At 38.0% G+C, this 26,525-nt stretch overlaps 2 protein-coding genes and 1 non-coding gene across 5 annotated transcripts in view; 2 read left to right on the forward strand and 1 right to left on the reverse strand.

The window, feature by feature from the left end:
- Window positions 1-141: 141 nt before the first annotated feature.
- On the forward strand, window positions 142-235 carry Trnai-uau (transfer RNA isoleucine (anticodon UAU)). The gene is made up of 2 exons: window positions 142-179; window positions 200-235. It is a non-coding gene; the product is annotated as a tRNA-Ile (tRNA).
- A 1,262-nt stretch (window positions 236-1,497) lies between these two features.
- LOC134745641 (uncharacterized Golgi apparatus membrane protein-like protein CG5021) lies at window positions 1,498-9,434 on the reverse strand. Of its 2 annotated transcripts, none has more exons than XM_063679760.1 (6): window positions 9,279-9,424; window positions 5,936-6,000; window positions 4,672-4,826; window positions 4,211-4,290; window positions 2,953-3,066; window positions 1,498-2,700 (listed from the first exon to the last, which is right to left on the reverse strand). In XM_063679760.1, the coding sequence occupies exons 1-6, from the start codon at window positions 9,291-9,293 to the stop codon at window positions 2,500-2,502; spliced, it is 630 nt and encodes a 209-aa protein (XP_063535830.1). In that variant the 5' UTR covers window positions 9,294-9,424; the 3' UTR covers window positions 1,498-2,499. The 2 variants fall into 2 exon arrangements, with proteins under 2 accessions (XP_063535830.1, XP_063535829.1); XM_063679759.1 differs by having other exon boundaries at window positions 1,501-2,700; window positions 5,936-6,015; window positions 9,279-9,434.
- Window positions 9,435-9,586: 152 nt separating this feature from the next.
- The window catches only part of LOC134745642 (E3 ubiquitin-protein ligase znrf2), a 205,437-nt gene continuing 188,498 nt past the window's right edge, over window positions 9,587-26,525 (forward strand). The window contains exon 1 of one of the 2 annotated variants that reach the window (XM_063679761.1): window positions 9,587-10,210. In XM_063679761.1, the coding sequence (XP_063535831.1) occupies window positions 9,844-10,210 (367 nt within the window). In that variant the 5' untranslated portion in view covers window positions 9,587-9,843. Of the gene's footprint in view, window positions 10,211-16,051; window positions 16,248-26,525 lie in introns of those variants that run through there. The other variant, XM_063679762.1, reaches the window with a different exon arrangement.

The following is a 26,525-nucleotide window of genomic DNA, read 5'->3' on the forward strand; positions in this document are numbered from 1 at the left end:
GTCAAAACAAACACTGTGTCAAATAAAGTGTGCAGTTGGAAAACTCCGAAATTCTGACGTTTGGTATCACGAAAGAGGACGTCATTTGACCACAAAGTGAGTAGGCAAAAGTGACGGGTAATTTCGACCTGTCCCACCATAGCTCCAGTGGCGCAATTGGTTAGCGCACGGTACTTATAAGACAGTGTTCGTGTGAGATATGCCGGGGTTGTGAGTTCGAGCCTCACCTGGAGCAATAATTTTTGTATGACTACAATTTACATAGTAGTCATAGTCATGTCATAGTAGAAAGGGGTTTTCTTTCAAATAATGAAATAAAGAGGAACAAAAGAAAACTAAATCTTATTTACGACTGGTTTTGCTGATGAATAATAAAAAATGAATTAAATGCTAATTAACAACTGAACGCTGTATTTCTTTTATTATATAAAAACCGTTTAGCTGAAAATCAACCTAACCTAAATAGAAGTATGTGGGTTTGTAGGTTTGTCTGCAATAATTTGTGACAAACGAAGACAAAGAGGAAAGTGCTGTTATAAAATAAAATTTTGGATAAGTAATCCCTCCTAAAATTTGGCAGTCATTATCAATGGGCGTTTTCTGAAATATATATTGAAAACCTGATTCTCACAGATCCTGGTGTTTTTGGGTTCTTTCAACTCAGAATCACTAGCACATTCAATCCTGATGATAAAAAAATCCCAAAAATTTGTATGAAAATTGTAGGTACATTCCAGCTGATTCCACCACCCCATGCACATACAAGTGAAAAAAAAAACATTCACACTAAAACGTGACGTAATGGAATGGACATCTTTTTTTAATGGCAGGATGTAGAATGCTGTCGATTCTGAGTAGAATGAGCCCAAAAATGTCCAGATTTGGAAGAATCAGGTTTTCAATATTTTTTTTAGAAAACGCCCCAATAGGTATATTCTTAGTATTCTTTTACTAAGTTAATAATTACTTTCAGTATATCATAGTATGTTCTGACAGAACTTAGTTATAATTTTGCATTTTTTTCAAAAACGATTTTCTCTGCTCTATACAACCGACGTTTGACGCACGATTTTTGACCACCGCTATTATGAAGGTTAATCTGTGCTTACGTATTTTAAAACAATATTAGGTTTTAAAGGTCATCATCAACATTCGCTTGCCCTTGTCCCATTTACTTGGGGTCATCTCATCATTCACTTGCGTTCGTTTCATATCATCTCTCACAATCCATCCACCTTTTCCTCGGTTTTCCTCTCCTCGTACCTCCCTCCACATTCATTCGTAATCTTTCTCGTCACACGACTTTCATCCCTCCGTATCACATGCCCGTACCACGCTAGGTGATTTGCCCTTACTATATATTAGGTTTTAAAGGTGTCAAAATAAAATAAATAGAGCCATAATTTTAACCAATTATTATTAGTTTATAATTATGATCAAAATGGTGATCACAAATATTCTTTATAGAATTGGAATGAAAATACAATCATATGAAATTAATGGAATGAAACATCGAACAAATCACAATGAAAATACGATTATGATTAAAGAATTATATCAATCTGTGTGCAAAGATGAATGAAACGTTATTTAAAAAATATTTCAACAAATTATTTTATTAATAATATCTTTACTTAAATAAATAAAATACTTACAAAGATCAAGGAACTTTATTTACAAAGAAAATATAATAGTAAAGATGATTATTACCCAAAAATGTGTTAAATATCAAAAGAAGATGTTTTAGTTTTTACACAAGAACATCAGATTATTACATATTTATAGCAAAATAACTCCTGCCCCTTCAAATTAGAGTTCACAATAAAAGTACTCCCGCAGCATTTGGCGGGGATGGCTACGAGAACATAAACGCCACTTGTATTATCTTTTTCATTAGGTACACATTTTAAGCAAAAAACACGCCTATAACCCTTAAATCAGAGTCCAAAAATGGCTTTAACTATGCCAGTACTATTTTCAACTACAGCATTACGCGGAGAAGGTTGCGAGAACATTAAACAATAACAAGTCTGGTTTTATAAACTGTAATAGATGTCATATATTAAAGAAAAAGTGACGAAGCCCTCCAGTGGTGCAGGACTTCGTATAGGAGGTGCAAGCGTTACTGCTTGCCCTTAGAGTTGGTCAAAGACGCCTAGTCTTACTAAGATGGCATATAGTCGAGAAATTGGGACGGGTACCGCCGTGGCGGGGAGGCCTAGGGGTTCATGGCGTTAGCCGCGATAGCTAAAGACGCCGGTTCGAATCCGGCCTTCACCACTGGAGGGCTTCGTCACTTTTTCTTTAATATATGACATCTATTACAGTTTATAATTTATATATAGTAGTGTGACTACTTATAAACACAAATCAAAATATTTAATAAAATAATTTGATTTGTTCCCAAAGTTGAGTAAGTCTGGTTTTGTTGTACCTCTTTCTTAACACATTTATGGCAAAAACCACCCCTATACATTTTCAATTATAATCTAAAACTGCTTAAACTACGCCAGTACCATTCCCACCAGCCGCATTAGGCGGAGAAGGTTGTGAGAACATGAATGACGTAGCGTTTTGAAGTATCTGCTTCCTCACGAAGTCGGTTGTGGCTGATTGTAGGTTCTCCTTGGCCCCGAACTTGCATTTGATGTAGCCGTACAGGTTCGCACCGCTGAGAGTCAGGGCGATTAGTACGAGGAGCTGTAGAAAATAAATTATTAAAAAAACATACTTGCGCAGAGGGTACAGTGGCCTTCTCTTGTGTCAGAGAAGTAATTTAAAAATAAAAAAAACCGGCCAAGTGCGAGTCGGACTCGCGTTATAAGGGTACAATACATTACACAATTTAAACATTGTATCTTTAATCCGACCCTACTTGTTTTTAAATACTCTCGTTACACATAAAAAAATAACGTATTAACGATTGTAGGCAATAAAAAGCTAAGCCATTACCATCCACTTAAACTTGAGGGTGAAGAGACACAAGAGGAAAAATCCGCTCCACACGAGGGGGCACAGGATGAGCCCCAGCCAGAAAAGTCTGCTCTCATTCCGGTTCACACGGTTCTAGAAAATAACAAAAACGTTACCTCTTTAATTAATACAGTTAGAAAATGACGGGTAGCCTATCTCGCGGGGACATACTGTCACAGAATAAGTAATAGTATTATCATACAGAACGGCCACGCACCGCCCCGCCCCGACTAGAATTACCTCGCCCCGCGACAGCAGATTGACGGCCGCTCAGTACTGTTTTTATTTTTAAGCAACTTACTCACACTATGACGCATGCCGCGTGTAAAGACGTGCCGTTCACACATAGAAACGCAAGTGATTTTTGATGTATAGCGTGTCCGCCCTGTGATACTGTCGCGACAATCATGTACTAGGCCTACAGGGGGGCCAAGCGAGTGTCACTATCACGAACACAGCCGATTGGATACGTACATTCGTAGATTTGAAGGTCAAAGGACACATACATTTGGAGATCAAAGATGTGTTACGACATCGACAACGTTTGCCACTTTGGCCATCAGAAGTTAGATTTACATATGATATGTACAAAGGATCCCAGGGTAATGGGACCATCCCTTTATGAAAAGTTGCCTAAACGTGCGAAAGACATAGCCAGTGTGTCGGAATTCCAGTGCAAACTAAAGCAAATAGGTACTGCTAGAAAATACTATATATTGTATGGACGAATTCCTGAAACCTTGAACTGTGTTGTATTGTTTGTTAGAATATCTCATATTTTATAATAATATATTAATTCTTATATATTGACATAATAATTTATAGTGCAACAAACAATATTATGAAATAAATAAATAGAGTTAGACCAAGAAAAGTCTGCAGCGATTTCGATAGCACACGCAGTGCAAGTGTTATTTATACGTCATCACCACAGAACTATATCAAGATATAGTTCTGTGGTCATTCTGTGTACGTCAAACTTACATAGAAGTTTTACGTTTAAAATAACACTTGCACTGCGTATGCTATCAAAATCGCTGCAGACTTTTCTTGGTCTAACTCTATCATATAATTGTCAAATAGAAACGCATATTCAGTGGCGTAGCGTGAACTAATGTAGCCGGGGGCAAAATCGCATCTGCGAGGCCCTTTTTTTTACTATGCCCGAAGGGGCCTCGTACGAGGCCACGAGGCCCCCTTGGGGCGCGAGGGCGAGGCGACGGGCCACTGCGCATACCTGCTTGGATTCGAAGACCCAGTGCGATTTTCCATCGTCATCCACATAGTTCCACCATCTCAAACCCACGAGGAGACGGCCTGGAATGTAACATAGAATCTCTATTAATTTCAGTTTATAAAATAAAAAAATTAGGATATTTGTTCAAATTATCTGATTCCACTATCCTTAGGTTGTTTGGAATCGCTCTTTAGCGATTAGACCGTCTGTTATCTGCCTTTGTCTTTTATTAATTGATTTCCTAAAGCTGTATCTTTTACTGGGGTGTGCAATAAAATTATCTATGTGACCGAAACAACAGTTGCTACATTTCCCCAAATTAATACTCCGTAAGACATAAGAAAGTGAATGTGAGCGTAATACTGGGCATTCATTAGAGAAAACTCTGGGAACTGTACACAACTTTGGGAACAAATCAAATCAGTTTATAATGGTATTCCTAGTATTTAACAAGAAATTACCAGTGATATTCTTGACGCTCCAGAAGTCAGCGGACAGCAGCAGGATAACCAGCACGAAGGACGCTATGAAGGAGTCTGAGAACCATCCACACAGGATGTACACCACGATGGCGGAGCAGCGGAACACTAGGTGGAAGAACACGATGTACGGGTGGCTGGAATACGGAGACACATGGTAAGGCCTTGGTTTCCAGTCCATGCCAAGGAACATGACAAGATTTAGTTCAGTTTGATAAGATTTACTTAGTGAGTTTGAACCTTTGCTCTCACCAGTGAGTTTCTCTAAACTTATGTAGGTATGAAATATTTTCTGGTGCCACGGTGTCACTTTTCTCTGCAGCTGACTGTACATACTGAGATTACATCCAAGAGCGAATTTCTTTAATATGTCGCCCAGCCGCAGGTTGCAATGTCAGCTCATAAAAGTACTCTGGGACCCAGTCCCCCGCATTGGTCACAGACATTCCATCGGCCATTGGTTTATACAGTATACAATCATCGCAGTCGATTTAGGCTATAGACTACCTCCTCAAAATACCTCCTTAGTCGCTGCAACTATCATCTGCAGAGAGGTGTCAAACATACAGATGAAGTGCATAATTGTTTTCCATCTTACTTTCTCGGAAACGTTCATTTATCATGCTACTTAAGTCAACCTCAATACTTTTTGTACCGAGACTGTCTGAAATAGCACGACACGTTCCTACGTTTCCGTTCCGAAAATAATTATGCACTACAACTGTACCCATTGGGTAACTTAAGCCACTTTTTTACATGATTTCTAGGATGTTTTTCAAATTTCATTAGTAAGAATAGTAAGTCAGTGAGAATCAAGTTGTATCGACGGTTGATCACCACTGAGAAATACGGACCCGGGTATGTCCTTAAACTAGGACCCGGGTATGTTCTTAAACTACGTCCAAAAGAGAGGTATGGGCACTGTGAACGACATCTCGCTTTGTGTGGTAGGGCACAGGACAGCGGATGTCATTCCAGATCTAGAGCAGAGCCCAACTGGGGAGGTACCTCCACCTTACAGAAAACCGCAGCCAAATAACACTAGACCCTACTAATAGTGTTGTGTTCCTGCCGGTGAGTAAGGTTGCCAGAGCTCGAGGGAGAGGAGTGTTAGGGTCGGCAACGCGCATGTAACTCCTCTGGAGTTGCAGGGGTACATAGGCTACGGAGACTGCTTAACATCAGGCGGGCCGTATGCTTGTTTGCCACCGACGTAGTATAAAACAAAAAAAAAAAAAGTTCTCACATGAACTTCTTTCCCGCATTGTCCTCTTCCCCAAACGCGAGGGTGTCGTCGTCCAGCAGCGGAACCTGCGGCACACCTGGCTGTAATATAAGTAGCGACAACTACAGGCCAAGCCGTGCAAAGCTAATGCGAGCATACAAACTTGGTGACATGATGGCAGGCAGTGGCGTAGCTAGACGTGAGCGAAGTGGGCCGTCGCCCACGGCCTCGCGCTCCAAGGTGGGCCTCGCAGGAGGCCCCTTCGAGCACAGTGAAAGAAAAGGGCCTCGCAGATGCGATTTCGCCCACGGCTAGATTAGTTCACGCTACGCCAATGATGGCAGGTAGACAACTTATTAGCACTCAATAAAAAAAAAGTCTATGCTACTCACAAAAAAAATGCTTTCAGTATACTAAAGTTAGACCAAGATAACTGCAACGATTAGCACAGACTGTGCAAGTGTTATTTATATGTCATAATTTCATAGAAGTTTGAAGTTTAAAATAACACGGGCTATCAAAATCGCTACAGCCTTATTTTGGCCTAACAGTGCTCATTCCATACATTATATCGGTTTTGTTACCAAAAAGACTATTATTTTCATAGTCTACATCTAGCGTCAAGTAGCGGAACTCTCAGTACTGCTACTCGACTTTAGATGTCGCGGCAAGTCAAATGCTCAACGATTTTCAGCTAATATTATAACCAGAGAAACCGGAGCTCTATTTTCAACTCCTGCTTATAATATTAGTTATAAATTGTCGAGCAATACACTTTTCGTTAGTGGCGACACATGTGACATCTAGTGTCGAGTAGCAGTACTGATAGTTCCGCTACTTGACGCTATATCTAGACTACGAAAATAATAGTCTTTTTGGTAACAAAAGCGATGTATGGAGCTATGGGGTGAGCACTATGTCTTCTTTCTTCTTCTTTAATTCTCTTTAGTCTAACTCCATTTGAGATATAACTAAGTAAAAGGGTGTACTTTCAATGCTTTATCCATACTCTGTAAGATGAATATATATTTGCTGTGATTGTAAACTCCAATGAAACTGAAAACTATACAAAGTATTCTTGCTTAAAATTTGGCAGATCACGTGATCCACTGCATACTGGAATTACGTAGTGGAATTTACAAGCGCAACAACAATATGATAATCTTCACTGATCAAATTTTATTATGGGACTAGCTGTGAAAGAACATCCTGTATTGGATAATACAACTGCACAGAAATATGAACACAACCCTGTATTGGATAATACAACTGCACAGAAATATGAACACAACCCTGTATTGGATAATACAACTGCACAGAAATATGAACACAACCCTGTATTGGATAATACAACTGCACAGAAATATGAACACAACCCTGTATTGGATAATACAACTGCACAGAAATATGAACACAACCCTGTATTGGATAATACAACTGCACAGAAATATGAACACAACCCTGTATTGGATAATACAACTGCACAGAAATATGAACACAACCCTGTATTGGATAATACAACTGCACAGAAATATGAACACAACCCTGTATTGGATAATACAACTGCACAGAAATATGAACACAACCCTGTATTGGATAATACAACTGCACAGAAATATGAACACAACCCTGTATTGGATAATACAACTGCACAGAAATATGAACACAACCCTGTATTGGATAATACAACTGCACAGAAATATGAACACAACCCTGTATTGGATAATACAACTGCACAGAAATATGAACACAACCCTGTATTGGATAATACAACTGCACAGAAATATGAACACAACTAAGTGGTGCTTTTGAATAGGGTTGTCTACCCGGTTCATATCTACCTTAATGCAAAATCAAATTAATTAAAATGAGTAAATGACAATTGACAGTTAATGTTAACTAAAGTTGGTCAAGCAAATCTTGTCAATAGAAAAAGGCGGAAAATTTAAAAAATGTAGGTGCAAAGGATTATCGTCCCATAGAAAATTTGAAATTCGCGCCTTTTTCTACTGACAAGACTTGCTTGACCAACTATATGTTTTACTCTTTATATGGTTGGGGAGCTGCAAAAAATGCTTGTTACTAATGAACTAAATATGGCGTGTTGTAGTTATTATACTATGACAGGTAAAACAGGTGATGAAACATAAGGATGGTCTTAAGCCGCATTCAATTTGACATTGTGTACGGTTTCATTTCATGTTTGTCTGTTGTGTTGTGTTATGACAGGTATCGGCTTCACACATTTAATATGGTTGCGTTCACATTTCTCTGATACATCAGGCATCAAACAAATGTGAAGGTAACCATATTAAATGCAACACAAAACGACAGACAAATGAATGAGTTTTACTTCTAATATTGGTTTTTAGATGGTTGCAATCATGATACAGACTGATATAGCTAGATTCGGACCAAGTTAACTCTGCATGGCATTTGCAATTTCAAAACAAATGTTATCATTAATGACTATGAAAATATGACATTCATAATGACACTAGAGTTCCATACCCAAAGGGTAAAAACAGGACCCTATTACTAAGACTCTACTGATTTAAACTAACACGATTTTCATTCATAATTTAAAACTAATACGGGACTTAATCGCGTACAAACTTACGTTTATTTATGGCCTGACGTTTCGAACGTGACGTTACGTTCGTGGTCACAGGCAGACACGTCAGGCCATAAATAAACGTAAGTTTGTACGCGATTAAGTCCCGTATTAGTTTTAAATTATAAGACTACTGTCCGTTTGTCTGTCACCAGGCAGTAACTCATGAACCGTGAGTGTTGTATTGTTCATTTTTGTTTTGAACTTGTCATTTTCAACTTTACATCAATTTCATGCAGATACATATATTGCATTGATACAATTCAACAGTTACACTAATTTTAATAACAAGCCACCAATTAATTGTCAAGGTGATAAAAATATGACAGGTTACTTATAGTTTGTCAAAGGACTGTCTCATTTCAAACATAGACAGAGATAATCATACTATCCTTGTCTAACACTAGTACTAGCACCCAAAAAAAAGTATGAGTATAGTTTTTTTGGTTCTTATTTACTGCCAATTTGGTTTGACCGACTAAAGTTACATTAAAGTTCATCAAAATCAAACAAATGGTATGTGGTATGGTATAATAAACCTAATGCGAAAAATAACTTGCGCAAATGCTAGTCAAATAAATACTTAAAACACAGGTTAGTCATAAATGAGCAAATCGAATCAGCTATCTGGATATTAAAGTTTTAAAGGAAGAAAATATTTATATGAATCAATCATGAGTAATAAAGAATGTAAACTTTTGGCAATTTACTGCATTAAAATTAATAATTTTTCTATTTAGTAATACTTACGGTTGCAGAGTTCATCTCTGAATTTTAGCACTTGGGATAATAATTATATTTTCAATTTATAATCGTGGAAAACACCGTAAATCGAATATTATTTTCGTTTTCCGTGAAAAGTTGACGTGACATGTACCAAGGTGTCACAGATTAGAAAATAGTCACCCGTATTGAAACATCTGATTGACATTTTGCATTTGGTAAGATTGGCTAAATTGTTTTAGTATAAGAAATAATCACGTTTCTGAAAACATAGTGACTTTTCATAATTTGCTAACTACGCATTAACGATTTCGTGTAATCACATTCCGGATCTGTGGTGTGTACTGTAGTGGTTCGGGCAGACCTGTCAAAATTTTGCAGGAAAGCAGTGAGCTACCGCACATGCATCGCTGTTTACTTTGCGGAGGCCCGTCGTTTCCCGTGATTATTGCCGTTTTACACGTAAAAGGCCGCAGTTAGAGCGGTGTGTAAGATGTGTTCCGCCGCCGCGGGCGTAGCGGTCCGCGCGTGCTTGTAGTTTCATCCACGGTGCGTGTGACAGGTGTTTTTTTGCGTAACATTCAGTGCAGCAATGGGTGCAAAGGCGAGTACGGCGAACGGGGGGCAGAGTCCGCGGGCGAGGACATTCTCGACGAGCTCGAGCAGCGAGGTGGTGTCGGGAGGTGCAGGGTTTAGTTTGTTGCGGGCGATTCCTGGGATCCAGGTGACAAGCGACCGCCAGCGGGCCAGGTCGCTGTCGTCGGTGCCGGACCTGCACGCGTCGCACGAGGCGATCGCGATCCCTCCGAGCTCGGCGAGCTACGAGGCCTCAGTAACCGCCAGCCCGGATACAGACTCCAGCTCCAACGAGGAGGCCGGGCCGGGCCCTGGCGCCGCGCTGGCGCTCGGCCGCGTCTATGCTGCTCACTCCTTGCCTTCACATATCTGGTCTATAAATGGTAAGTGTGCACTTCTTATTTGATCAGTAAAGTTACCTAACACACCAGCGTCACCAGCAGTATAACACAAACTCAAGCGTAAACATGATAATTTGTATTGTCACCATTTGGGAATGGTACTTCTACACCATTTGGAAATCAAAGGATATTGTTGATGTATCATGCATAAAAACATTGTAAACAGTCTTTTGAGGCAATTCCATTTTGATTTGTCAATTTACCCTAAAAAATTATTAAACTTGATCTCAAAACTAACATAACTGCCAAGTTTGTAAATTAGAAAATTGACCTATTATCTTAACAGCCCTGAATTGCATAAAAATGAGACTTTAAACTGCAATAATACAAGTCAGTGTTGTTCTTTGTTCTCCACTTGAACATGAAACTCTATATATGCTTATTACATGTGTATTTGGACTTTTTAGTATTCCTTTTTTATAAGCGGGTATATATATGTTTTCTAAATTACTTTTTGCTTACATTGTAAGGATCATGGCCACAGCATATATGTTTACAAATGTCCATATGTATAAAAAAACAAAATATTCTTTGTGTAATAATTTAATTTTTTTTGTCCAGTTTTTTGTTGTTTCAATATTCTTTTGAATATTGTATGTTCATGATCCAAAGAAATTCGTCAAATGAAATTGTTATTTTTTTGGTCTAAACTTGATTTGTTCAGTCCGTGTAGGTATGTGAAAGCAATTATGACTGATAGTGCTATAAATTCAGTGATAATCAAAAGATAAACATCATCATGAGCTAGTACGTCTTTATACTTTATGATATTTTCATAATAATATATGTGAGCTGCTCAATATGTATAATACCTACAGTTAATAAATAATACATGCCTAGGTCTGCCACTTCAGTCACTGAATATTATTATATTGTTATTAAACAATATATTAACACAACAAAACAGACAAACAGTGTATTAACACTAGCAGCTGAAAGCTGATGCGTGTTTATCACTGCACTTGTTTTTTTTTTTTACTATTTAGGGGCCCACTAACTATCAGTTCGCCGGACGATATTGGCCTGTCAGTTGTTTGAAACTGTCAAATTTTTGTTCTAACTGACAGGCCGATATCGTCCGGCGAACTGATAGTCAGTGGGCCCCTTTAGGTCTATTAGTGTTCATTTTGTTAGTTGTTTTAAGTGCCAAATAGATAAAATTCCAGTCATTTGAGATCATGTGTTAATTCAAATTGCATTCTTTTCTATATTTAATAAAATTGTTTGTAAGGATTACTCAGACTTTAAAAAACCGGCCAAGTGCGAGTCGGGCTCGCGCACGAAGGGTTCCGTACCATTACAGAAATAAACGGCAAAAAAATCGCGTTTGTTGTATGGGAGCCCCACTTAAATATTTATCTTATTCTGTTTTTAGTATTTGTTGTTATAGCGGCAACAGAAATGCATCATCTGTGAAAATTTCAACTGCCTAGCTGTCACGGTTCGTTAGATACAGCCTGGTGACAGACAGACAGCGGAGTCTTAGGAATAGGGTCCCGTTTTTACCCCTTGGGTACGGAACCCTAAAAACCTGGACACTTCAAAACTTTGCCCAAATATGTCTTGGGATGGATGTCTGATATTGTCAGTGCTATTTATGCCAATGTATTTTAATAACTGTTAGAAGCTTAGAAGTTAAAGAACTTTGTTTGATTTACATAAAATTGGCCTATGTCAATAATTATGTTCACCTCAACCTGACCAAATGTTTGAAGTGAGTACTAAAACAAGCCAATCATACACAAGTACTGCAGCTAATGCAAGTTTTATGCATGCATTAACTTTTCACTGTCCAATGTCATGAGTCTAATGGAGCATGAATCATATTATGTTAGTAAGGCTGATGTCATTGCCTAATAAGATTCTTATTGGAAGCAGGAACATTTTTTTTAAAGATGATCATTAGCATTTATCTAGCATTTTCATTAATTAGTTATGTTATTAAATCCGATACTAGGGATTTGCTTTTTAACAATATAGATAGGGTATATATTGAGATATAAACCAACAAAAACAAATGTTTGACGCTTCTTAGAATCTCAACAGTTTTAAGATATTGGTAGGTCAAATGTTATCATGCGTTTATGTTTATTATTTTTTTGTATTTCTTGGAAATTTTATCACACAATCAGTTACAACTCTCGCAAATAACAATGGAATTGAAAATTCGCTAAATTGTTATAGCAATATATTTAGAGGAGGATGTTATATTGAAGCATATAAGTAAAAATAAATAACACGCCCCTTAACTTCTTAATTTAAACCAGACTTCAAAGGGAAGTTTTTTTTTCGTTTTACTCCCTGCGATTTTGCACAGGGTGAATTTGCCAATGTCGGTGAGGAAAGAGTTCTCATTTTAAGTATTTTAACAGTCTATGTAGGTAGGTATTATGTTTGTAATATGTGTTATATTCTAGCTCACAATCTACCTAATTTCTTTGATTTAGTTTTGTGATTAGGTATCATCACCATCATATCTTTAATAGAAAGACTCTTGTCGGTGGAGCAATTTCCATGTTTGGCGGTCCTCTGCCTTCTCTTTGACAGCCTGGTACGACACGACATCAGTTTTTCCATTATTTGATGCATGTACAAGGAGAGCTGGTCTTCCCTTGTTCCTCTTTGCTTCAACTTTCCCTTCTATGATTAGGTATATACATACATATTTAACCAACTTTCAAAAAGAGCAGGTTTAAATGAAAACAAACCTCTGATGGTCAAAGTTTTTTAACTTTTTGTAACATTTCGTTTTTGACGTTTTTGTGGGACACACCTTATGCAGTGTAGGCAACGTAGGCTATGTACGCATACGCAGTATTTGTGTCGTTTTCAAGCAAAAGGTCGCTTGCAATTTTTGTCCTTATGGAAGCGACAATGTTGCACCTTTTGATTGAAAACGTCACATTTTACTGCGTAAACGGTTATTTAAGCAGCGATGTTTCCGATCCATAAATTAGTATTCAGTTATAACAATATTTTGAATCCTATAACAAGTTTGAGATGACACTGATAACCTTATCTCGTTTGAGAACATGTTTTTGATGTTACTACGTCTGGTCCTAGTGTCTTTGTTTATATTCGTACCACAGAATAAGATAGTACTACCATACAGAAAGCACACTTCCTACAAACCCGAAGTTAGACAGCGATTCAGGGACGAATCAATTTCAATTTCATTTTATTCAGAGACCGACTGAGATCATTTCCTATGGTGTCTTAATAAACGGATTTATTATTTTATTATTGTACCTTTCTAATGTATGGCACTATCCCTTCGGCTATTTAGGGTTGTCACAATTCAAGTCATTATCTTATCTGTGGTCGTATCAAATGGACGTCAAGTTGTGCCAACCCTAATAATTGCTCGGAGCAATGTTGAGCCGAACGGAGCCTAGTTTGCCCGAACCGAAAGGAGGATTGTCTCCCCACTGTTCGTACCTAATCATGCCTACGCGCTTGCAAGGTCATCATAACATAATGTAGTAAAAAATACTATTTAAGCAAACTACACAACCTTTTTTGTTCGTGTAAAAACTTAGTTTCGTGGTCCTTTAATTTTTGTGGTGAGATTAAAATCTGATCCGGCTTGAAAGTTTAAAGTACAGTTCCAACCGGAAAATGCTTGAGACTTGGTATTTATGTAGCTTATAATGTAAGGATATAAAATATAGTTGGTCAAGCAAATCTTGTTAGTAGAAAAAGGCGCCAAATTTTAAAAATATAGGCGCGAAGGGTTATCGTCACATAAATTTGAATTTCGCGCCTTTGTGTACTGAGAAGATTTGCTTGACCAACTATAGAAGTGGAAACAACTTGTCAAGTTGGTATTTCTTTTCCATCAAAATTTTAAAATTGTCTATCTGCTTCGCTGTCACTCGAATATTGCAAGACAAGAGCGACAGAGATTGATAGGCTTTCTTCGATTTTCGCGTCTGGTGGTCTGTATGTTGCAGTCTATGCCACAAAACAAAAAACAAAAAATAAACGAAATCCCGCCGTACGTCGGGTCGGTAATAATTGACTGCTGGCAATTTTGTCATCACTGCACTGTCCCTCCCGCGCTGGGCGCATTCTGATTAGTGCGCGAGCGCGGCCAAAGGAGACCAACCAAACGTAAAATGATTGTATGAATTTCGTCGCCTCGTTTCAAGTACATGCTGCCTACACCAATTTTGGTGTCTAGCAGTAGTAGTTGCCGCCCACCGCTACGGAACGCACGCCTGCTCGCGCTTGCGCCACTTAGCGGTCATATCTGTCGTAATAGACGTAGACGCGTTTTGTTATAGAGTGAACCTTCTGTACCAAATACTATTATTTGTTCTGTGCTCCTAGTCGAAGACCCTCGAAAACGGATCGAAACATGTCGAACGTTATTGAGTATCCTGTTTTAAATAATTTTAATACAACTGTCATCCCATGCATCATGCCATCTGCATGTTGTGCATGACACTAAATATTGTACACCGTAAATACGGTAGACTGCGGAAAAGGACTTAAATTATCACCATTAACATCTTTTATATTTCTACCTGTGGTCTGACAATAAATGTTTTCATTTCGTTTCATTTCCCGATGCATTATTGCTTTGAGTTTGGCCTTTGTCTATGTACGATTCTTTTTTTTTTTCGTTGATTCTGACTTTTTACTTGTTGACCTGAGCCCATGAGCGTCTGTCTGACTCGCCAAGTGACGGGAATGACACCCTTGATATTTACGGGACGCTTGACCTACTTGCAGAGCAAAACAACTTCTTTTATTTAACCTGCGCGTTAAAATACACCTGCAATAACATTTAGACCGCAGAGATTGCATCCAACTTGAAATATTGGTGTTATCAAAAGTTATTACGCTCCTAAACAATATCAATAACCCTCCTTCAATCGCCCACCACGTTTAATATAGAATGGATAATGTATATACGTAGGTGGCTAAGTCTCCATGCCACAGGGATCTGGGCGTTTTCTAAAATAAATATTGAAAACCTGATTCTCACAGATCGTGGTGATTTTGGGTTCTTTCAACTCACAATCACTATTCGCATATTCAATTCTTATGATAAAAAAATGCCCCAAAAACTTGTATGAAAATTTTACGTTCCACTACGTCACGCACTGAAAAAATTGTTCACACTAAAACGTGACTTAATGGAATGGACATTTTTTTAAATGGTTGGATTGAGAATGCTGTCGATTCTGAGTAGAATGAGCCCAAGAATGTCCAGATTTGAAAAAATCTGGTTTTTAATATTAATTTTAGAAAACGCCTATCTACAGGAAAGGAAATCTGTTGACTTTTAACATTTTTATGCACATAAATAGCTAGTTGTTGTTAGCTTTCGGTTAAAGTAGTCTGCAGGCACAATCTATTGTCTGTGTAGATACATAGTTGACTTACAAAATTACGTCATATATGTTAGACAAAATACTAGTGCCTACGTCTTCCAAAACGCGATCAACACGGTTAATTGTCTTACAATCAAAACGAAACTGAAAACACTATCAGACCTAACCGCTTTCCCACCCGCCTAGCTCCAGTGTACTATAATAAATCCACCTCCCCCTCAATAGCAAAACGTCACAACCGCCCACCGTTTTAAATAAACATATGACATTTCGTTTAAACTGGGAGTTGTTCCGGCATGCGTAGGCGCTGGTACTATTCCTGTTAACATCACAAGCAGAGGTGAATCAGAATAACCAGCGTAAAGAGACCCCTACGTCAGTATCAACTAGAACACTCGCTTATACTGGTTTCGCTCGAGCCTATAGCTATCTAGGCTTCTACAAGGTAAACTTTTCAGTCCAGTTTCAGTTAGCTCCTAACCTCCGTCGCGTGAACATGTACCGTCGTCGCTACCGCACCACGCTGGGCCTCGGCCTTGGTTCCTCGTTCTCCTCCGTCTCGACGACGTTGTCGTTCCGCACGACGACGACAACGGCGACGGACTCGGTCCGGTCCGATGCGCGTGCGACTGCTGCGAAGCTCAAGTCCAAGTATGAAAGTGCTGGCACGGCGCAAGGTGCGTGTGAATGAACTTTTACTTCGCAAAAATATTTCTTATACAGTACGTAAAACTACCACGTAACAGACGTAACGTAAAGTGTGGCACGGATCGAAGTAATATAGGCATCATTCTTAAATTTCTCATTCAATAAAGATTTCTATTTACTCTACATACTGTATAGTCTTGCAATAGAGTTCAAATTCGCACAACAGCTATGTTTTGAAAAATCAGGAAGTACCTACTCTCTTTTTGTTAAGTAGTAAATCAATTGTCTATATCGCTTTTGTTATGTAAGTGGTTTTAAGTTCTAGTTTACTAAATATGAATGCCAACCTAACCTATAAGCTCGCCACATATCACACATACAACGTGTTGAGTTATCTAAGATTTCCTTGACGTTAAGTCCTTCTAACTAAAAATTTACTTAGGGGGTTAGCCCTGGTACCGACTGCAATTGAAAAACCCCCTGAGCACCCTCTGTTAAATGTTGTGTCTGTGAAAAATGACAAAATGATGGATAGGGACAAACGATTATCAACGGTTTCTCAGATTTTAGTTTATTTTAATTTAATTTTATTTTTATTCATAGACCAACTGAGATCATTGTTGTTAGTACACATAAAGCTTAAATATATGGTTAGTATTATACACTATATAACGAATGTCAATAAATTTAATAATAAATTACTTAATTAAAAATTGAAAAGAAGTGAAATTAAATCAAACAAAATACAATAAAAACAAAATTCAATAGTTTTAAATTTGACCAAGGGCCTGACACTCTTTGATAGAGAAAGATAGTCCTATAGCGATTCCTATAAGAGGAAAGAGAAAATAGTGCCATGCTTTGTCTTTATCACCGACCGGGCATTTTTTCGTAGTCGGGTTATGGCATCATAGCAAGGAGGCGATGGCGAAATACCGAAATTTATTAGTGAAAGAGAAAAAGGATTATGCTGCCGTACACGAAACTGTCAATACATGAATATGAAATGTCTATGGATTTGACAGACATTTGTGACTTTTTCAATCAAAAGGTACCACATCGTCGTTTGTCGATAAGGATGACTTCTAATTGAAGCTATATGGAAATAGCGCTTTACTGACAAGCGACAATAAGTACCCTTTCGGTTGAAAATGACACATTTATGAATAACGCCAAAAGTGTGTGACAAAGTGTGTGACATTTCTTTCTACAACCGATACGCTTAATACATTTCAACCACCGTCATACTCTACGTAGTGAATTTATAGGTCATAATGAACAACTTTTATTATGGGAACAATGCCGAAATCGCGAAAAAATATTTGGCTGTTTCATACATTCCGGCTGGTGTGATGCCGCTGATTTGTAAGGGACAGCCAAAGATTTTTCGCGATTTCGGCGTTGGTTCCATAGTAAAAGTTGTTCGGATGACCTATAAAGCACGCAGAGTATGAACGGTGGTTAAAATTTCACCCTGTATGAGCTAGTTTTTTTTTTTTTTTTTACTAGCCTAATTTAGTATCCCACTGCTGGGCAAAGGCCTCCCCTCGTTTCCTCCACTCGACCCTGTCGTTTGTAGTGTCCCGCCAATCCGGATAAATAAAATGCGTCTAAGTCGTCCCGCCATCTCCTTTTCGGCCTGCCTGCACCATCTATCCATGAGCTAGTTATATTTAGTAATAATAATTTAGTAAATGTAGTTCTCCCCATAATTAATTGCTCAAGTTACTTTAGTTTTTATTGTTTGAAGTGTTCACTATCTGGCGAACGAGCTCTCTGCACACTAATAAACTTTCGAGTAGCGTTCAGTTTCATACAGTTTCGTGTTTGCGTTTCGTCGCGCCGGTGGACAAGGTCTGCGTATTTCGGCATTTGGGCATTTTTTTCTCTAGTGATGTACTGGACTTTTTTTAGGATATGTAAATTTAATGTTATTTGTGCCCAGAATCATGAGCTGATTCCATGCTCCTAGGAAAGAAACAATGTCCCAAAATTTTCATACATTTTACGTACTTTCCATTTCGTTACCGCCGTACTCGGCCGTGCAGTGTTTGAAAAATGGTAACTGAATTGAAAAATAAAACTTGGGACGCTTTTTTCCTCCTAGTAGGAACGAAGGAGTGATTCTAAGTAGGAAACACATTAAATTTACCTATATTGGAAAATAAGTCCAGTGCATCACTACAGAAAAAAATGCCCATTTAGCATACCAAAACTAACGGATGGAAAATATGTAGAAAACTAGGGAACAAATAAAATTATTTTATGAAATATTTTTTGATTTGCTTTTTTTAAGTAGTCACATACTAGGTACACTCAAGGGCATAAATATATATACATTCCCAAAGTTTCAAAAATATGTCCACCGACGACCGGTCTGGCCTAGTGGGTAGTGACCCTGCCTGTGAAGCTGATGGTCCTGGGTTCGAATCCCGGTAAGGGCATTTATTTGTGTGATTTGTTCCTGAGTCATGGATGTTTTCTACGTATTTAAGTATTTGTATAAGTATTATATATATCGTTGTCTGAGTACCCACAACACAAGCCTTCTTGAGCTTACCGTGGGACTTAGCCAATTTGTGTAAGAATGTCCCTATAATATTTATTTTATTCATTTATTTATGTGTACGCTCCTTACACCTTAGGCAATAAAGTCGTGTTCACATATTTTTGAGCCATTTGTCTGGATCGATATTTTTCCTTCGACTGTATATATAAATTATAAACTGAAATAGATATCATACAATCGCACTTAAACTATCGTGAGACATATTTCAAAATATTTATCAGTACGGTTTTTACTCACTATTATTTTTAGTCGCTTTTGGCGACATGTTTCGGATTCTTTGGGAATCCATCCTCAGGCACGAGTGTCCGCGGCGGTTGTACGTCGTGCACTGCGACTAAAAATAATAGTGAGTAAAAACCGTACTGATAAATATTTTGAGATATCATACACTAAAGAAAAAGTGTTAGTTACCGTTAACCTACGCGGCTAACCGTAGCTGAAGTGATAGTATGATATCTATTAATTTCAGTTTATAATATGTAGATAGTTAACCAAATTAATTTTTGGTACATAAGCCAAGGGGTCACTGTGACAAAGTACACCCAGCTGCAAAAGTGCATACCCACTTTATGTTATAAATGAATTCCATTCATAAACTGTGCGCTTTTGCAGCGCGCTGTACGTCGTCCAGAAATCAAATTGTTGCTTTTATGCGAGACGATGCTTGGCTACAATGGCTACGTCATCGTCAGTAAAAGTTGTATAGCAAATACTCTTATTCTTGCATGGCAGCCATCCGCCATCACAGGAACAAAGGAATATGATAACTTTGTACCTACAAAATTTGTGACTATGCTAAAATCCATATAGTTTCCTTCTTGGGAAATTTTATTTGCGCTGTTTTTTTTTTACGGTAAAATTTTGCGTTTTGTAACTGCTAAACAAAACAACCCTTACCACGCACACTAATAATTCAAGTAGCGTTCAGTTTCAAAGTCTGCGTGTTTGCGTTTCGTCTCGCCGCACTGTGCGAGTAGTTTGCATATCAAAGGCAACCGGTTTAGTAACTTGTGACGCTAGGCTAGACAGACCTAGACGGTGCTTAAGAACATGTCAAAATATATATATAGGTTAATAACACTCCCTCCTGTCCGCGACGTCTGAATAGTGAATATAATTAATTCAAAATTCAAATTCAAAATTAATTATTTTATGTAATTTACACACATAGAAAAACAAGACAATAAACATTAAACATATAACACATGAACACAAAAAAAATTACAAATATGTATAATACAGTGGTAGCCAAACTATTCAATTTTAGCTACCACTGTATCACACTTGTAGGGGAATGTAGTCCCTCACAGTGGAGAATTATGGGACAGTCAGATACTCCCATATCCCACTTCCGTAGTAAATTCTACCCCCTTTTCACCCCCTTGCGCTACTCCCTTAAGGGATGACTTCCGTGATAAAAATTGTTCCATGTCAGGGACTATATCTATATGTATACAAAATTTCATCGAAATAGGCCCTATTCTGGTTGTTTCAAAATATCGTTAAAATTTCAAATTAAGTATCGGTCGTTTCCAAAGAGGTGCTTGACGTTAACGATTCCGTCAAATGTCACTTCAACCCGCCTCTAAAGTTTGTTTTATTTTATGACTGAGTGAGCAAATGAGTTCGCAGATCCTGAGGCTATCCATAAAATTAAATCTCAAGTTTGCTTAGGAGTTGGTAACTTTAAGGATAAGGATGCTACAATTGCATATATTTATCTCGCATAGAAGTTTCGTCAGAGATGAAATATGATTATGATACGCAGGCTACGCTTAAGTAGTTGAAACAACTCGTCCTGTCATCATCATCATCATGTCAGCCGATAGACGTCCACTGCTGGACATAGGCCTCCCCCAAGGCTCGCCACTCCGACCGATCCTGTGCCGCTCGCATCCACCGAATTCCCGCGACCTTCACCAGGTCGTCCTGTAGGTAGACATATCTAAATTATCTAATCCGTAAGTCATCCCTAGTTTTCAAAAAGCCTATCCAAAGAAACGTTTTCAAAACTGTCGACAATAGACCAAATAAGAGATACTCAGACACAAGAGGGCATTGTCAATTGTTACGACACTACTCAAAAACAGGCTCGTACAATTGTCACTGTTATGTAGCTAAGTATATAGGCATATTTAACAAGAACATGTATTGTCTTTCGTGTTGAAAGAGGGATCGCGGGAGGAAAGCGAAAACAAGTGCTATGAAAAGTATGATTGTGACGTGTGAAGTGTAGACTCGTCATATTTTAAGTGATTACTGTGAGAATGTGAACGGATTTTGCAAATAGGAAGTGAAAAATAAGTCCTTTTACAACCGATTTTTTGCCGAAACCGAACTTGGAGGTTCGGTTTTGCCCTAGTTCCGGTCGAAACCGAAAGTTAGGCCGGACACTATCAAAAATACAGTTGGCGCGGCCGAAAGGAAAATACAGTTGGCGCGGCCGAAAAGAACCCGAAACTGCAGTCGGACACTACTTTTATTTATTTTATTTTAGTTTGATCAACCAATCGTGAAATCGTAGCCATGAAGCAAAGTGAGAAGGGAATGATACTAACTAATCCTTGGCCGTCCCTTGCTTCTTTCTCATCTCAGAGAAAGGGATATATGTTTTTAGATGTACTGGTTAGTGACACGAATATAATAAGTATTTCATATTATTATTATAAGATTTAATAAGGCGTGTAGTGTGACTAATTAATACATAATTTGAAGCCACGCGTATAGCGTGAAACTATTCTTATTTACTGTTTCATGTGTATTTTTATAACTACGTTAATAATAACGCCCTTTAAATTAAAATATTCTGCATCAGACGACAGCGTATGTTGACCCAAACATTATAAAAAATACTCCACTTGACCGACAATTTACAAAGTCACTATTACAATTTTAATCATCTGCCTCACACAATAAAGTCAATATTTGACCGCATCATTTACTCGGACTCCTAATTCCAAATATGCTTCCTTAGGTTTAGGTGTAGGACATATGTTACGCGTCCTTTTGTTCCGAACAATCATTTGTCTTCAGTCAGACGCCTGTGGGCTGAGGGGGAATAAGGGGCGCTAGGCCTTGTTTGTCGGAAAGTTTTTATTGCCGAGACTGTTGACGGGGAGTTGCAATATCACTATGTATTCCCATTGGGCAAGTACCTAAACTAATATAATGAGACCCGGAGATGTGTAATAACTATGGGTATTAAGAGTTGACACTTAGAATGGTTCTGATGAGGCGAGTGGGTAATAACGGTCTCTATACCGGAGTCGTAACATTTGCCGAAATTGCTATGTTTTTACCCGAAGCGCGGCAAACATTAGAAATAGTGGCTTGTTGTTAGTTAACTTCTTGAAAGTGTAACAATTCTACTTATTTTATGTTCCACGCATCGCTAGTTTTAAGAAACATTAGTTTTAAGCCACAGCTATTGCTTTTATATACATTCTGTTACCACCTACGGGAGAGCGGTGTCTCTTGACACAAGTGTCATTGTACGCTTAAAAAGAGGCACCTGCCCAGTTATAACTACGTTTGTTTGTGCGAACTCAATAAACATTTTTATTTTTTATTATTATTATAAGGTGTTGTTGAGGCAAAGAGGTTGGTTAGAGACTTGGGGCGGCGTCTACGTGACAGAGGGTGCGATCCCCGTTCAGGCTCCTACTTGGTCCAACAGATATCGCTTGCCATCCAGCGCGGTAATGCCGCTAGCATATTTGGCACTTTTGGGCTGGGTGGGGGTCGGAATGGGGCTGATAGTATAAGTAGGATAGTATATCAGTAGTGTGCTTATTTTTTTATTTTTTTAAGTTAGTTTTAGTGTCTTTTTATGTTTTTTTATGTGCATACGTTTGTGTTTTATATTTTAAGGTTTTTTACATTTTAGAAATGTCAAACCTACAGCATGTATTTTTCACCTCAGCAGCTCGAACAAGCCTACTTTCTTCACTCCCTGGAGTGAAACAATCTAGCTTTTTAATTTAGTGAAGGCCATGAACTTTTTTTGTCTGTATTATTCTGTGTAATTTGAAATACATTTTAACCTTTAATATGTTCTCACTACTGAGGTGAAAAATTATGTGTGCAACACGAGAGCAAAGTTATTTTACATCTCGTGTTTTTGAGTCCCTCGCTACGCTCAAGATTCTAACTTAGAATCATTCGCTTTCTCGGGACTCAATATAAACACTCGCAAGAAAAACCAACTTTCCTCTCTTGTTGCACAAATAACTATACATAGTTCGACGCACTTCCCGTTTTCTTTGTTTTCCAATAAAAACATCTGCATTGTAGTTTATAAACTGGCATGAAATACGCCGACATTTAGTTCACCCGTGTCCCGCCCACGTTTTACGTCAGGACAAAATATAAACGAGTATCGGGAAAGCTGTGTCATTAATTTAAAGTGGCCTTGACTGTTGGCGAAAAAACTAGAAATTAAAATGGTGATCTGCCAAAAAAATGGACATTAATAATGCTGACGGTACTCTATGAGACAACGAACTTGTCGTTCTATAAACGTTTGTCAGTGGTCAGGCGCTCATTGTTTTTTTGACACAGACAAAGCATTCACCATACATTATCATCATATCAGCCTTTTATCGCCCACTGCTGAGCACATGCCTCTCTTCAAGTACGCCACTTGTCCCGGTCGTGAGCCAATCTCATCCAGAAGTGACCCGCAGTCTTCCGAATATCGTCCACCCAACGAGCCAACGGACGCCAGGCACTCCTTTCCTCTGAAAGCGGCCACCATTCCATCAGACAAAGCATTATAAAGCATATACGAATAGCGTGAGGTCATACATGGTGCAATTTTATTTGTAAAACGAGCTAGCGATAAATATGATTACAAAGTGATTTAGATATTACATCTTATAATTATTTAGACTAGAAATACACGTCAAAACTTAAAATCTAAAACAATACATTATCAACCCCATTCCGACCCCCACCCAGCCTAAAAGTGCCAAATATATTTAAGCAAATTTTGCGGTTTCACTCGCGTATTTTTAGTCACTCGCTTTTAGTATTTTCAGTGACTAAAAATACGTGAGTGAAACCGCAAAATTAGCTTAAAGTTATATATGTCACGATAGTTTAAATTCGATAAGTGCCAAATATACTAGCGGAATTACCTCGCTGGATGGCAAGCGATATCTGTTGGACTAAGTAGGAGCCTGAACGGGGATCGCACCCTCTGTACTCAATTATATGTAAATGTTTTTATTTTGGAATGCAACTGAAATAAGCGGTCGTTCTCCGATACTAAATCAACCGGATTAATATCGCATATGTCCAGTCTAGTATTTAAGGTGATCTTTGAATTTAAGGAATGGCAGGTACCTACTTGATCTCCGCATAAACGTAAGGCATTTTTTGTACCCAATGTTTCTTAGAAGAAGTGAATTTGGGCAGTTTACCAAAAACATTAGGTAGTAGAAAAATTGAGACGTCACCAAACCGGCACTGCTACGATTTCATTAAAACGTGACAATGGAATCCTCATCCCAATAATTACTCACGACCCTGTCGACAAATTGAAGCGACACGACTTACTCGTGACACGACCCCCAAAAGTAAAACTTTTCACGAGCCACAGTTTTCGCTGTTTGTAACTTGTACAGTAGATTTTTTTTATTTTTTGCTTCCCGTGACCTACTAATGACACAGCCACAGTTTTTACAAATACATACCACAATGTCTTTGACAACATGAAAAACACTTTTTTACACATTTAAACTAAATATGAAAATATTATAGTTTGGAAAACAATACAACGTAGCAATCAAACACACAAACAAAAGTAAAAATGTGGTTTTACTGAATTGCTAACTAAATTAATTAGTTTGACTCATACCGACGAGTTTCTCGGACCGTATGTGCGTAATTTATTTAGATGTTAATGTTAAGCCATTCTCATAAGTCCTCAATAACTGGCCAGATAATGCACTAAATCATGTGCCAGGGATATTCACTGAACGTTGCTTTTATTAAATAAATAAAAAAATACACGTAGACTACAACATATTGGCTAACTCATGCCATGCCAAAAAAGCATTGTCTAGCTGCCTTGAAAAAACAGTGATTCTTAGTATACCAAATAGGTTTCTACATCTTTTTTCCTATTGCTAAACCAGATAGCTGTTTGGTAGAAAAATCACTGTTTATTCAAGCTAGCTACTTTTTGCACAAAATTCTATTTAAGATATATTACAAAAATTAATGAATGGGATAGGGCATTAACCTTTGTCTAAATGGGTAGAAGTGGCATAAAACAGTAATAAGTCCGCTTCTAATTTATACGACGTCTTGTTTCACCCGTCCGATGCCAGAACACGGCAATAAATTATTAAATTAGTTCGTCATATTCATACAGGAATATCATTCTAAACGCTCACCTATTAGCTAGCTAGAGTCGAACACTAGATTAAAAGAACCTATTAATGTGTTCTGCGATTCTCACTAATCTTAGTTCTCGTTTATCACGCGTGTATCTTCAGCTAGCATCCAAGGTCCGCTTGTCGGCCATTCCGACTTTTCTCCTCCACTTTTCGCGGTGTTAAAATAATCTATTGTGAGATCATTGGCACGCATTTCATCCCTCGCAACTTTTCAAGGCTTTTCCGCTTCTACCGGACCAGGCGAAGGCGGCATAACCGAACCCAGGCAAATATGTTTATTTTTAAATTCAAGCATATAACAATGACAGTAACCTAACCTAACCTAACCTAACCTAACACCCCAGCTCAAAGATGACACGGGCGCAAATTGGCAGAACGCGTTTTATTCTAAACATTTATTGACTACGTAACTTGATGGTATACGCAAAATGTGACCGTACCTACCAGAGAAGGAGCAAATATGCGATTGCGTATTATTTTTATGGATCTCGAGGGACAATGCACACTGGTTTACCATTAAACTATGACACTGATGAAACTAGGATTTTACATTGCAATTTGACAATTTTTTACCATTAGCCTACTTATTATTATAACATAACCTACACAATAAGAAACGACATCAATAACTTAAAATAATAACTATTAATAACAAATTGGTAAATCAATTCAATTAATCATTTACCAATATAATTATTTTGACGATATATTCTTAGATTTAGTTTTAAGATTTGCCGTCATTTATTTTATTTTAATTTAAATTGATTACTAATAAGTAAATGTAATTAGCCTAGAAGAGCCTAGAATAATATTACTATTGTGTGCCCTTACAGGGTGTCATGATCTGACTTTTTATAATGTAACACCTATTATGTACATGACAATACCATAAATATATGAAACTCGACTCGCCGGTACTCGCAAACGATTCTGTCAAACGTCAATTTGACCTAAATCTGCGTGTCGTGTGGCGTTGAAAATAAACGGGAATGCAGACAAAAGACGAATTTGCGACGGTTTTCACTGAACAGACTTGCAGTATGCAATTGTATTTCGGTAATGATTGCGACACAGCTCATAAAGTAGTCACTCAGTGGCCCGGGCACACTGCAGAACCGATGACGTAAAGGAAAGTGTAGGGAGCATGGAGACTATATAAAGGAGCCAAATCTCTATGTATGAAAAGTGTCGATCAAAAAACAGTAATTAGGCGGCGCCACTATACACCGAAATACTACCAAAAACAACCTACGTAATTTGGTCGGGTTATTTGTTGCCTTATATGGTTCATGTTGTACTCATGTCCCAGAGCCTAACTAGCTCCACTGGAGAGA

This window comes from Cydia strobilella, chromosome 11 (genome assembly GCF_947568885.1).
Source record: "Cydia strobilella chromosome 11, ilCydStro3.1, whole genome shotgun sequence".
Classification (NCBI taxonomy): domain Eukaryota; kingdom Metazoa; phylum Arthropoda; class Insecta; order Lepidoptera; family Tortricidae; genus Cydia; species Cydia strobilella.